The sequence below is a fragment of the Oryx dammah genome, unplaced genomic scaffold (genome assembly GCF_014754425.2).
Source record: "Oryx dammah isolate SB20612 unplaced genomic scaffold, SCBI_Odam_1.1 HiC_scaffold_17, whole genome shotgun sequence".
Taxonomy (NCBI): Eukaryota; Metazoa; Chordata; class Mammalia; order Artiodactyla; family Bovidae; genus Oryx; species Oryx dammah.
In genome coordinates, this window is record NW_024070201.1 from 49,578,431 (window position 1) to 49,592,849 (window position 14,419).

The 14,419-nt window shown below is 46.5% G+C and overlaps 2 protein-coding genes across 2 annotated transcripts in view; both read left to right on the top strand.

Moving 5' to 3' along the window:
• Window positions 1-14,419, top strand: part of LOC120876731 (folate receptor alpha) — a 42,062-nt gene that overhangs the window by 8,516 nt on the left and 19,127 nt on the right. The window lies entirely within an intron of this gene.
• On the top strand, window positions 2,254-13,221 carry LOC120876733 (folate receptor alpha-like). The gene is made up of 5 exons (XM_040258763.1): window positions 2,254-2,376; window positions 9,038-9,249; window positions 10,206-10,394; window positions 12,568-12,703; window positions 12,841-13,221. The coding sequence occupies exons 2-5, from the start codon at window positions 9,100-9,102 to the stop codon at window positions 13,119-13,121; spliced, it is 756 nt and encodes a 251-aa protein (XP_040114697.1). The 5' UTR covers window positions 2,254-2,376; window positions 9,038-9,099; the 3' UTR covers window positions 13,122-13,221.

The following is a 14,419-nucleotide window of genomic DNA, read 5'->3' on the forward strand; positions in this document are numbered from 1 at the left end:
GAGTCCAATTTATAGTCACCTTCTGGTGCAGGGGCAGAGAATGGGGGACAGGGAAAGTCCATCCTGATGAGCATGTACGTGAGCGCGTGTGCTCAGCCCTATCCATTTCTTTTGTGAACCCCTGGCCTATAGCCTGCCAGACTCTTCTGTCCATGGGAATTCCCAGGCAAGAATACTGGAAAGGGGTTGCCATTTCCTACTCCAGGGGATCTTCCCAACCCAGGGATAGAGCCGGTGTCTCCTGCGTGCCCTACACTGGCGGGCAGATTCTATGCCACTGTGCCACCTGGGAAGCCCCTAGATGAGTCTATAGGAGAATGTTTTGGGGCATTCCTAGACACATGGCCATGCTTCTCCAATCAGGAGAAGGCTGAGTTGGGCTTGTAAAGCCAGGAGGGATGTCTGGGGGTCCTAGCCGCCTTCTACTTGCTCAGGTGTTCAGAGGGCTTAACCCTCCCAGGTTGTCTGTTACAAGATTCAGGAATGGCTCACTCTGCGAGAGAGGGAAAACAGGGCACAAGCTGGGGGTCTCCTGGGAGCCCATTTCTTCCCTCTTCCCTGCATTGGAGTCAATTTCTTTGCAGGCCTATAGGACTTCTTGGCTGATTCTCCTCCAGTAATCCAGCTGCCTCTTCTGGCTCCCAGCTGCACACCTCCCCCCACTTCCTTGCTCCATGGGCCCAGACCTGTGCCCTTTCCAAGCATGTTTTTTTTAACTGAGACCTTTTTAAAAAATTTTATTAATTTTTTGGCTATAGTGGGTCTTTATTGCTGTGCTCAGGCTTTTTCTAGCTGCAGAGAGCAGGGCCTATTCTGTGGTTGTGGTGTCCAGGCTTCTCATTGTGATAGCTTCTCTTGTGGAGAGAGGGCTCTAGGGTGCTTTGGCTTAGTAGTTGCAGGACTCAAGCCCAGTAGCTGTGGTGCAAGGGCTTAGTTGCTCTGAGGCATGTGAAATCTTCCTGGACCAAGGGTCAAACCCATGTTCCCTGCATTGGTTGGTGGATTCTTAACCACTGGACCACCAGGGAAGTCCTCCAACAGTATTGAGGCCCCATATTCTTTAAAATTCTGCTGCTATGTGTAGGCTGACGGCTTCCACATCCAACATGGACCCTTCCCTGGGTTTTCTCTTTTACCACAACCTCATGCCAGGTTGCACACAGCACCTCAACACAAGGGAGCTCAACGTTCTCTCCTGAGCTTATTTCTTCCTCCTCTTTTCTTTTTCTCCACCAGTGGTAGCAACCTGGCCTCAGAGGGTGTGAAAAGGAAGGCTCTGTTCCTGGCTGGGGTAGGAGTGGGGGGCGAGGAATCTGCATTAGAGTAGACTATTGGCTGCTGGAGAAGTGGACTTGTGTGAGTGGATGGGGAAGAGAGAGGAGCTAGGGCCTTGGGGCAACTGAGGCTCTAGTAAACTGAACATCTATGATTTTACGGCTGGAAGTGGGTGATGCCTGAGGCTGATGAGATTGAAGAGTCAGTGGCTCTATAAGCTGGGGATATGGGAACTCTGTATGCTGAGCACTGAAGAACTGATGCTTTCAAATTATTGTGATGCTGGAAAAGACTCTTGAGAGTCCCTTGGGCAGCAAGGAGGTCAAACCAGTCAATCCTAAAGGAAATCAACCCTGAATATTCACTAGAAGGACTGACGCTGAAGCTCCAATCCTTTGGCCACCTAATGTGAAGAACTGACTTATTGGAAAAGACTCTGATGCTGGGAAAGATTGAGGGCAGGAAGAGAAGGGGACGACAGAGGATGAGATGTTTGGATGGTATTACTGACTCAATGGACATGAGTTTGAGCAAACGCAGGGAGATAGTGAAGGACAGGGAAGCCTGACGTGCTGCAGTCCATGGGGTTGCAAAGAGTCGGACATGAGTGACTGAACAAGAACAACACTCTGTTCAAGTGCCCCAGAGCTTGGAAGCCTGAAGTCCAGTCCTTGCCCTGCAATGAGCTCTGTCCTGATTCTCCGGGTCTCATTCTCTTTATCTGTAAAACAGGATGAGGGGGTTAGAAGCGGAATAGATTATTTTAAAGGATCCCAGCAATTCAGGCTGCAAGGTTTTCTCAGAACTGAGTTTAGGGGAGAAAATGGAGTAAGTGGGGCTTGGTAATTGACCTTGGGCCTGCACTATTAATCCACTCACTCCTACCCACCACCTTCCCATTGAGGCCTGGCTGGAGCCCACATGCAATAATTAACTCCTGGGTGGCCTTCGCCCTATCCTAAGAGCCTCTCCTGGGCCACATTCCCACGGCCCGTCTCCTAGGCCACTAAGCCCTTCTGTCCCCTAGAGTGAGGCAAGGGGGACTGCAGAGAAGAACAGAACAGAAGCCCGAGCCAGACGAAGAGCCAGCGTTCCTCTCAGGTATGTTACTCTCCACCCACCTGTCTGAGCTACACACCCTAGGGCACTCCCAGAAAGCACTAAAGGATCTGAACTGGGAGGACCCACTCTGGAAGGATCCCTAAAAGCAGAGAATTCAGAAGCAGAATCAGGGCCTGCGCAAGGTTAAGCTACAAGTTAGTAGAACCCAAGACTTTGCCTTTCAGCACTGCACTGAGTGCTCAGAGCTTTAAGTCTGGGACCATGTGGGGAGGGGTGGTGGTGTCAGGGTCATGATTGGTGTGGGGGTGGGAGGGGGGAAGGGAGGGGCGAGCTGGACCAAGATCTGAGCTGAGACCAGGAAGATGGGGAGGGGTTTACAGGCTGATGTATGTGGCATGGAGGGGAAGAAAGCACTGGCTCTAGAAAGAGGCCATAGCAGAAAAAGAATCACCAACTGACTGAGTGGAGAAGGGACTTTCTCAGCCCTCCCAGTACTCCCCCAGGAGTTTGTTAGTCACTCCATGGGAACCTCTGCACAGCGAAGGTACAGGGGGCAAAAGCTGAAGGAGCCCTGGATTTGAGGGTCCAGAGTTGGACTTGGGTAGTCCCTACTGTGTGCTGCGGTTCATGGGGTCGCAAAGGGTCAGAACACCTGAGCGACTGAACTAAACTGAGCTGAACTGTGTGACTTGGGGCACGTTCCCCATTCCCAAGTGACTTCTCAGTCCGTGGCCAGTTGGCTAGTGATTGTTAGGGCTTCCCCACTACATTTAATCCTCAGGTAAGGAAACTATGCCTCACAATAATGTGAGTTATTTTCCCCCAAGGTCAAGCGGGGGTGGAGGGAGCGTGAGAGCTGGAAGCCTGTGCTCTAAAGCTGACTCTGTGCTCCCAAAGGAGCCTAATTGTGAACCATGTGGCATTTCCGAAAGTATAGATGTCTCCTGTGCTCTGGGAGATCGGGGAGTGACAGGGTCCATGGAGAGATGATTGGATCCTGGAATGAGTGAATTAGTAAATGAATGGACACCTAAACAGTGAACAATAAACATGTGTAGCGGGATATTGGATTGTGGAAGGGTGAAAAGTGAGGACACAAGGAGGATGAGGAGAGCTATGTGGGAATTTAATTCCAGGTTTCCCCGAGCTCTTAGGGCAGAGTCAGCCTGGAGGCCACTCAGCTCAGCCCCCATCCAGGAGACCCAGGCAAGATGCTGGAGTTCTGCAGGAGATGGGGGCCGATGTGAGGGCAGGGCAACTTTGGATTCATAAGCTTTAGAAGCCATGGGGAATGAATTCTGGGTGTTTTAGGAGAACCAGGCACCTGGTGAGCAGTGGGATGTGGGAGCAGGCACCTCCCAAATCTCAGTGTGAGAGGTCAGGAGATTGAGATGCTATGAAGGCTGAGAGGCCAGCTCTGGGGCAGGGTTCAGGACCCATCCTGGACCCCGGAGGTGAACTGTTGCTCATGTCCACCTCCAAGCTTTTGTTCTCTGACATTGCCCCAGGTCACAGGGTCTCTGAGAGTGGCTAAATAATGAAACTGGAAAGAGCTGGCAGCAGAGCTTTTTTTTTTTTTTTAAACATAGATCTGCATTTGGAGCTCCAAGATTAAGATACTGTTATAAACTTTTACACAGTCATTTGTTGTCAAAATCTCATCTGAGAATGAATGTGAGGTTATTATTTTAATTATCCCACTAGTGTAGCTATTTCCCCATAGAACAGTGCTTGATCACTGAGTGCATACAATTGTATTATCTTATTTTGCATTACCTTTGATAAAATTGCCAACGAAAGAATGTCGTTCTGCCATCTATAGGGATTAAGTCATTAGCGACTTCAGTCACTGACTGACCTTTTGTTGTTCAGTCAAGTCATGACTTACTCTTTGTGACCCCATGGACTGCAGCATGCCTGGCTTCCTTGTCCTTCACTATCTCCCATAGTTTGCTCAAACTCATGGCCACTGGGTCAGTGAGGTCATCCAACCATCTCATCCTCTGTTGCCCCCTTCTGTTCCTGCCCTCAATCTTTCCCAGAATCAGGGTCTTTCCAATGAGTCAGCTCTTCGCATCAGGTGGCCAAAGGATTGGAGCTTCAGCTTCAGCATCAGTTCTTGCTGTCGTTGTTCAGTCACCCAGTCATGTCCGACTCTTTGCGACCCCATGGACTGCAGCACACCAGGCCTCCCTGTCCCTCACCATCTCCTGAAGTTTGCCCAAGTTCATGTCTATTGCATCAGTGATGCCATCTGGCCATCTGATCCTCTGATGCCCTCTTCTGCCCTCAATCTTTCCCAACATCAGGGATGTTTCCAATCAGTCGGCTCTTCACATAAGATGACCAAAATACTGGAGCTTCAGCTTCAGCAGTCCTTCCAACAAGTATTCAGGGTTGATTTCCATTAAGATTGACTGGTCTGATCTCCTTGCTGTCCAAGGGACTCTCAGGAGTCTTCTCCAGCAGTTTGAAGGCATCCATTCTTCCGTTCTCCACCTTCTTTACAATGCAGCTTTCATAATGGTATGTGATCTCTGGGAAGATCATAGCCTTGACTATACTGACCTTTGTCAAAGAGTAATATTTCTGCTTTTCAACACACTGTCTAGGTTTGTCATGGCCTTCCTGCCAAGAAGCAAATGTCTTCTGATTTCATGGCTGCAGTCACCATCTGCAGTGATTTTAGAGCCCACAAAGAGGAAATTTGTCCCTACTTCCACCTTTTCCCCCTCTATTTGCTATGAAGTAATGGGCCAGATGCCATGATCTTAGTTGTTTTGTTTTTTTAAATTTTAATACTGGACACCTTCAGACCTGGAGGACTCACCTTCCGGTGTCATATCTTTTTGTCCTTTTATACAGTTCATAAGGTTCTCACAGCAAGTATACTGGGGTGGTTTCCCATTCCCTTCTCCAGTGGATCACATTTTGTCAGAACTCTCCTCTATGACCTGTCCATCTTGGGTGGCCATACGTGACATGGCTCATAGCTTTATCAGGTTACACAAGCCCCTTTGCCACAACAAGGCAGTGATCCACAAAAGGGTCACTTCAGTCCTACCAGTGAATATTCGGGTTGATTTCCTTTAGGATTGACTGGTTTGATCTCCTTGCTGTACAAGGAACTCCTTATCTTTGACAAAAGAGGCAAGAATATACAGTGGAAAAAAGACAACTTCAATAAATGGTGCTGGGAAAACTGAAGAGCTACCTGTAAAAGAGGGGCTTCCCAGGTGGCACTGGTGGTAAAGAACTAACCTGCCAACGCAGGTGACGCAAGAGATGTGGGTTCAATCCCGGGGCTGGGAAGATTCCCAGAGTGGGAAATAGCATCCCACTCCAGTATTTTTGCCTATAAAACACCACGGGCAGAGGAGGCTACAGTCCATGGGGGTTGCACAGTCAGACATGACTGAGTGACATGGAAAAGAATGAAATTAGAACACTTCCCAACACTGTGTGTGTGCTAAGTCCCTGCAGGCTTGTCCAGCTCTTTGCAACCCTATGGACTGTAGCCCACCAGGGAACCCCACTCTGTCCATGGGGTTCTCCAGGAAAGAATACTGGAGTGGGTTGCCATGCCTTCCTTCAAGGGATCTTTCTGATCCAGGGATCAAACCTTCATCGTACATCTTCTGTACTGGCAGGTGAGTTCTTTACCCCCACCCACCTGGAAAGCCCTCCTAACACCATACACAAAAATAAACTCAAAATGGATTCAAGACTTACATTTAAGGCTGGAAACTATAAAGCTCTTAGAGGAAAACAGGCTTAGCACTCATTGATATAAATGACAGTGAGATCTTCTCTGGCCTATTTCCTAGAGTAATGGAAATAAAAGCAAATATAAATGAATGGGACCTAATTAAAATTAAAAGCTTTTGCAAAGCAAAGGAAACAATAAACAAGATTAAAGTACAACCCTCAGAATGGGAGAAAATTACAAACAAACAACTGATGAAGGATTAATCTCCAAAATACATAAGGAGCTCATACAGCTCAATATAAAAAAAAAAAAAAAGCCCAATCAAAAAATGGGCAGAAGACTAAAACAGAAATTTCTCCAAAGAAGACATACAGAGAGTCATTAAACACATGAAAAGACGTTCAACATTGCTCAATATCAGAGTAATGCAAATCAAAACTACAATGAGCTATCACCTCACACCAATCAGAATGGCCATCATTAAAAAAAAAAAAAACTACAAACAATAAATGCTGGAGAGGATGTAGAGAAAAGGGAACTTTTTTGCACTGTTGGTGGGAATATAAATTGATTCTAATTTCAGCCACTATAGAGAACAATATGGAGATTCTTTAACAAAATAGGAATAAAACTGCCATGTGATAGTCCCACTACTGGGCATATACCCTGAGAAAACCACAATCAAAAAAAAAGACAAAACACTTGTATCCCAATGTTTACTGCAGCACTATTTACAATAGCCAGGACATTGAAGCATGGGCTTCCCTTGTGACTCAGCTGGTAAAGAATCTGCCTGGGTTCGATCCCTGGGTTGGGAAGATCCCCTGGAGAAGGGAAAAACTACACTCCAGTATTCTGGCCTAGAGAATTCCATGGACTGTATAGTCTACAGGTTGCAAAGAGTCAGACAAGACTGAGCGACTTTCACACACATAGGACTTGGAAGCAACCTAGACATCTATAGACAGATGAATGGATAAAGAAGTTTGGTACATATATACAATGGAATATTACTCAGCCACAAAAAGGAACAAATTTGAGTCATCTGTAGTGAGGTGGATGAACTTAGAGTCTATTAGGCAGAATGAAATCAGAAAGAGAAAAACAAATATTGTATATTAACACATATATATGGAGTCTAGAAAAACGGTACTGATGAACCTATTTACAGAGAAGACATGGAGATACAGATGTAGAAAATGGACTGGTGGACACAGTGGGAGAAGGAAAGGGTAGGATAAATTGATACAGTAGCACTGACCTACATACACTATTATGTGTAAAATAGATAACTAGCGGGAAGCTGCTGTGTAACACAGGGAGCCCAGCCTGGCACTCTGTGATAACTGTCAACTAAAAAAGATGAAGAACTTGAAGGGAGGGGATATATGTATACCCATGGCTGATTCATGTTGCAGTTTGACAGAAAACAACAACATTCTGTAAAGCAATTATCCTTCAATTAAAAAATAAATTTAAAAAAAAAGATGCACAACTTGAGAATTGCGAGTTAAACTTTATTTGGGGCAAAATGAGGCCTGCAGCCCAGGAGGCAGCACCTCAGATAGCTCTGAGAGACTACTCCAAAGGGGCAGTCAGGGAAGGTCAATATATAAGGTTTTGGTGAAGGAGGAGTTTAATGCAATCAATTGCTTACTTTACAAGAGGTTTTCTGCTAGTCATGAAGATCTGATGTTACCATGAAGGGATTTATTGCTTCTCTAGATATGAGGAGATGCAAGGACTGGAATCATAAAATGAACTCCTGAAAATATCTGACTATCTAAAGACCTGTCCCACCAGATTCCCTGGGGCACATTCCACCTTGAACTTCCTCAGGGGGTGTTGAAGGTCAACAGCTGCAGCAGCACAGGGCTCAATTTCCTGGACCTTCCCGACCCAGGGATCGAACCCTGGTCTCTCACATTGTAGACAGATGCTTAACCGTCTGAGCCACCAGGGAAGTCCCTAATTTCTACAGAGGCAGGTGGCAAATGCCCTTGTGCAGTTGCTGCCACTGCTCTTGGCTCTTGCCAACGCTCAGTGCCCGTTTGTAGTTGACACAACCTAGAGGAGTGGAATGGTGAGGGGTGCTCAAGAAAGAGAGGGTATGACTGATTCATGTTGATTTACAGCAGAGACCTCCACAACACTGTGAAGCAATTATTGTTAGTCACTAAGTCGTCTGACTATTTGCGACCCCATGGACTGCAACTTGCCAGGATTCCCAGTCCTTCACCATCTCCTGGAATTTGCTCAGACTTATGTCCCTTGGATCAGTGATGCTATCTAACCATCTCATCCTCCACCACCCCTTTCTCCTTTTGTTTTCAATCTTTCCCAGGATCAAGGTCTTTTCCAATGAGTCAGTTCATTGTAAAGCAATTATCTTCCAATTCCCTGGCGGCTCATGATAAAGCGTCTGCCTACAATGCGGGTGACCCAGGTTCGATCCCTGAGTTGGGAAGATCCTCTGGAGAAGGAAATGGCAACCCACTCCAGTACTTTTGCCTGGAAAATCCCTTGGATGGAGGAGCATGGTTGGCTACAGTCCATGGGGTGGCAAAGAGTTGGACACAACTGAGCAACTTCACTTTCACTTTATCTTCCAATTAAAAAAAAAAGGGTATCTACCTTGTGACTAGAAGCAACCTTCTACCTAGATGTGTGGTTCACTCAACTCATAGTTCTTACACTGTGTGTTTTTTCACCCAACAAATCTTAAAAGTTTAAACTCTGAAATATTTGCCCTCAAGGATTTCAAAGGAGAGATTGTGGACCTCTGGCAATTTTCTGACTATTTCTGAATTTTGCCCAAACTCCACCTGTCAGTTGCACTACTTGATCCTCATGACCTTGTAGAAAAGCCAGGAAGATATTGTCTCAAAAGGCTGTGTCTGATCCCAATCTTCCTGAGACTAGGAAGATTAGGGTTACTAGGGCTCAATCCCGCCCTAGGCTCCACCCACCCTCCTAATTTATTATTAACAGCCTGAGGATCCACCTGGACTTTCTTTGCTGCCTTCAAGGAAATTGGTTCTTCAGGGACAAGCATGGCCTGGAAGATCACACCACTGCTGTGCCTTCTGGTGTGTGTGGCTGCTGTAGGGGCAGCCAGGCCCAGGACTCAGCTTCTCAACGTCTGCATGAATGCCAGGTACCATAAGGAAAAACCAGGTGCCGAGGACAAGTTACATGGACAGGTAGGCCAAGGGGTCCTCTGGGATGGGGAAGAGCTGCCTCAGGGAACATCTACCCTGTCCTTGGTGGAGGCAGGGAAGTTCCCTGAACAGCTCTTTCTTCAGTTTGCATCGACTCTTTTACACATACTGTGTGCCCAGTGTGGTCAGAACAATGCCTAGAGCTCAGCTTCTTGGTTGTTGAGTTTCTGTGTTACTCAAATCAGGAAGCAGGCCTGGAGAGACCTTTTGGGGGCAAGGAGGGGGTTGATTTTCTTTTTTTAATTCTTTTTTTAAAAGTTTATATTTGGCTGTGTTGGGTCTTCGTTGTGGCCCACAGGCTGTTTGCTGTTCTGCGCAGACTTAGTTGCTCTGTGGCATGTGGAAATCTTAGTTCCCCTATCAGGGACCAAACTCATATCCCCTGCGTTGCCAGACAGATTCTTAACCACTGGACAAGCAGGCAAGTCCCCTTAATATTCTGCTTAGTATTCTGCTATACTAAATTCTGGGCCATGGGTCTCAGTCATTCATCAGATCATTGCGTATTTCTGTAATCGGAGCTCTCCTGGGGTTGTGGTTCATTTAACTTTGCTTCCTCACCTTCAGGTCTTTATCACCTTCCCAAAGAGGCTTAATCTGGTCATTCCAGAAAACTGAAATTTCCTGTTCCTCTCCTGTTTTTGCCCAAAGAAATTATCCAGTGCTAAGTTTTCATTGTGTTCCCAGTTCCTAGAAAAATGCCTGGGTTAGAAATAGGAGCTCAATAAAAATTTAAATTAATAAATGTTGTGATGACTGCTACCCCTGGGATTCCACAGTCTTGGAGAACCCTGTCCCCCAAAACGTGTCCCTCCAGCTGATGTTTCTCTGAAGACTGTTGGGGAGTCAAGGACTGAAGAGGAGAGGTGGGAACCTTCTGGTTGTGCTGGGTGTGAGAGCTCACCCTTGAGTCCCTCTCCCCTCCCCCACCCCAACAGTGCAGCCCTTGGAAAAACAATGCCTGCTGCTTTGTCAACACCAGCATCGAAGCCCATAAGGATATTTCCAGCCTGTACAGATTCGACTGGGACCACTGCGGCAAGATGGAGCCTGCATGCAAGCGCCACTTTATTCAGGACATCTGTCTCTATGAGTGCTCACCTAACCTGGGGCCCTGGATCCAGGAGGTATGGGCACCAGCCCCTCAGCAGAGGACAGCCCCTAGCTGACCCACCCACAGCCACTTGCAGGGACGCTCCAGGAATTCCGGTCTGAGGAGGGTCATGGGAGCACCTCTTTTGCCCCTTTCCTATTTGCCCATTTCTGTTCCCCTCTAACCATCAGTTCAGTTCAGTCACTCAGTCGTGTCTGACTCTTTGTGACCACATAGACTGTAGCACGCCAGGCTTCCCTGTCCATCACCAACTCCTGAAGCTTACTCAAATTCATGTTCATTGAGTCGGTGATGCTATCCATCCATCTCATCCTCTGTCTTCTCCTTCTCCTCCTGCTTTCAGTCATTCCCAGCATCAGGGTCTTTTCAAATGAGTCAGTTCTTCACATCAGGTGGCCAGACTATTGGAGTTTCAACTTCAACATCAGTCCTTCCAGTGAACACCCAGGACTGATCTCCTTTAGGATGGACTGGTTGGATCTCTTTGCAGTCCAACGGACTCTCAAGAGTCTTTTCCAACACCACAGTTCAAAAGCATCAATTCTTCAGCTTTATAATCCAACTCTCATAACCATACATGACTACTGGAAAAACCATAGCTTTGAATAGACAGACCTTTGTTGGCAAAGTAATGTCTCTGCTTTTTAATATGCTGTCTAGGTTGGTCATAACTTTTCTTCTGAGGAGAAAGTATCTTTTAATTTCATGGCTGCCGTCACCATCTGCAGTGATTTTGGAGCCCCCCAAAATAGTGTGTCACTGTTTCCCCATCTATTTGCCATGAGGTGATGGGATCTTATGTCATGATCTTAGTTTTCTGAAGGTTGAGTTTTAAGCCTTTTTCACTCTCTTCTTTCACCCTCATCAAGAAGCTCTTTAGTTCTTTTCTTTCTGCCATAAGGGTGGTGTCATCTGCATATCTGAGGTTATTGATATTTCTCCCAGCAATCTTGATTCCAGCTTGAGATTCATCCAGCCCAGCATCTCATGATGTACTCAGCATATAAGTTAAATAAGCAGGGTGACAATATACAGCCTTGACATACTCCTTTCCTGATTTGGAACCAGTCTGTTGTTCCATGTCCAGTTCTGACTGTTGCTTCTTGACCTACATACAGATTTCTCAGGAGGCAGGTGAGATGGTCTGGTATTCCCATCTCTTGAAGAATTTTACACAGTTTGTTGTGATCCATACAAAGGCTTTCGCATAGTCAATAAAGCCAATGTAGATGTTTTTCTGGAACTCTCTCACTTTTTCGATGATCCAGTGGATGTTGGCAATTTGATCTCTGGTTCCTCTAACCTTAAAACAACCTAATTATAGGGGTGAAATCACCAGGCAATTTAACCTAACTCCTGACTTATGCTCTCCTGAATAGATAGCATGCCTTGCCTAACCTATTGATTCTTTTCCTAGATTAAAAAAGTAAGGATGAAGAATTACTTAAGTAGCTAAAAAATGATTAGCTCTGTACCTCCAACAGCTCGTTTAGCAAACCTGCAGGCAAGTCACTGAGCAATATGGTATCTGAAGTCAGCCCGTCGGTGCACAGTGGAGAATGATGCATAATCTAACTTCCTGCCTTAGTGATTCGCTGAGGTTCTTTCCCCTTTTCTCCTTAAAAAATGGGCATGGCTGAACATAATCTAGAGCTGGCTTCAGGACATGAATTAACTTCTCTCCAGATTGCTGGCTTTTCTTTTTTAAAAAAATTTATATTTTAATTTTTACTTATAATTTTATTTATTTATGGCTGTGCTGGGTCTTGATTGCTGCACGGCCTTTTCTCTGGTTGCAGTGCATGGACTTCTCATTACAGTGGCTTCTCTAATTGTGGAGCACGGGCTCCAGGGTGCGAGGGCTTCAGTAGCTTGGCACTTGGGCTCCATTACAGTTCTCCAACTCTAGAGAACAGTTCAATAGTTGTGGAGCACAGGATTAGTTGCATGTGGGGTCTTCCCCAACTAGGGGCTGTTTGCATGTTCCCTGCATAGCCAGGTGGATCTTACCCACTGTACCACCAGGGAAGTCCCATTGATTACTGGCTTTTGAGCAGAGAGCAGCTAAAACTGAGTTTGGTTAACAGTGGAGTCACTGCCTCTCTCTCAGCCCTGGATGCCATCAGGGCTGTAGCAGCTGAGATCCCTGGCTGACTAGAGCCCTCCTTCCCTGGTTCCCGACCCAGGTGAACCAGAGCTGGCGCAAAGAACGGATCCTGAATGTGCCCCTCTGCAAAGAGGACTGTGAGAGCTGGTGGGAAGACTGCCGCACCTCCTACACCTGCAAGAGCAACTGGCACAGGGGCTGGGACTGGACCTCAGGTGAGGGCTGGGGGGTGTAGGGAGAGGGAGGGGCAGGTGGGGGTGTGGAAGTGTTTATGGAGATTCGCGGTTGTGGGGTTGGTGGAGCAAGAGATGGTTCTGGAGCCAGTGGCTACAGGCTTCCATCCTCCCCACAGGGTACAACCAGTGCCCGGTGAAAGTTGCCTGCCATCGCTTCGACTTCTACTTCCCCACACCTGCTGCTCTGTGCAATGAAATCTGGAGTCACTCCTACAAGGCCAGCAACTACAGCCGGGGCAGCGGCCGCTGCATTCAGATGTGGTTCGACCCCATCCTGGGCAACCCCAACGAGGAGGTGGCGAGATTCTATGCTGAGAGCATGAATGGGGCTGGGCTCCATGAGGCCTGGCCTCTGCGTTTCGGCCTGCTTCTATTGTTGCTCTGGCTGCTCAGCTGAGCTCCCATTATTTTCTGACACCTGGCAATCCTTGCTCCATTAAGCTCCACAGTCAGTTTGTTCCTTGGTGGAAAATGAATAAAAAGTCAGTCACCCTACATGTGTCATGTAAGTTATTTGAATGTGAGTGGAAATGAGACTTTTGCTTTCTAGTACCACTGACTGAAACTAGTTAGACTTGGCCAGTTTTCAGTTCTGGTACTTGCTATGATCTTGCCAAATAACTTTATTCTTCCAATCTAGGGGATATTCATAGCTCTCAATTTCATTTTTCACTGCAGCTTTAATCTAGAGCCAGGCAGAGGACTTTATCATCTGAATTGGACCCAAGTATTCCAGAGCTAACTGGAATGCTTGTTCTGTCCTTTTCTCAGCTCTTCAACAGAAGAGAGGGGAATGGCAGTGCCCAGCATGGACAGCATGTTCTGGACGGCAGGCTGGGAAGAGGTGAAGGGTGACCCGAGAGAGCTCTAGACCTTCTAATACAGCACTACCTGCTGGGCACTGTCCCAAATTCTTTATATATTTTATTCCTTTAAGGTATAGATGCTTTGCCTCTATTCTGTTGTTGTTCACTCAGTCATGTCTGAATTTTTGTGACCCCATGGACTGCAGCATGCCAGGCTTCCCTGTCCTTCACTATTTCCGGGAGTTGATCAAATTCATGTCCATTGAGCTGGCAATGCCATCAAACCATCGCATCCTCTGTTGCCCCCTTTTCCTCTTGCCTTCAGTCTTTCCCACAATCAGGGTCTTTACCGATGAATTGTCTCTTCACATCAGGTGGCCTAAGTATTGGAACTTCAGCTTTAGCAACAGTCTTTCCAATAAATATTCAGGGTTGATTTCCTTTAGGATTGACTGGTTTCATCTTTTTGCTGCTATCCAAGGCAATCAAGATTGCCAGGAGAAATATCAATAACCTGAGATATGCAGATAACAGCATCCTTATGCAGAAAGCAAAGAGGAACTAAAGAGCCTCTTGATGAGGGTGAAAGAGGAGAGTGAAAAAGCTGGCTTAAAACTCAGCATTCAAAAAACGAAGATCATGGCATCCAGTCCCATCACTTCATGACAAATAGATATGGAAACAATGGAAACTGACAGATTTCATTTTCTTGGGCTCCAAAATCACTGCAGATGGTGACCGCAGCCATGAAATTAAAAGATGCTTGCTCCTTGGAAGAAAAACTCTGACCAATGTAGACAGCATATTAAAAAGCAAAGACATTACTTTGCCAACAAAGGTCCATATAGTGAAAGCTATGGTTTTTCCAGTAGTCATGTATGGATGTGAG

Excerpts from the sequence above, each read along its gene's own strand:
- LOC120876733 (XM_040258763.1), top strand. The coding sequence starts at position 9,100 with ATGGCCTGGAAGATCACACCACTGCTGTGCCTTCTGGTGTGTGTGGCT. Across the intron at positions 9,250-10,205 it reads AGGACAAGTTACATGGACAG|TGCAGCCCTTGGAAAAACAA; the intron begins GTAGGCCAAGGG and ends CCACCCCAACAG. Across the intron at positions 12,704-12,840 it reads GGGCTGGGACTGGACCTCAG|GGTACAACCAGTGCCCGGTG; the intron begins GTGAGGGCTGGG and ends TCCTCCCCACAG.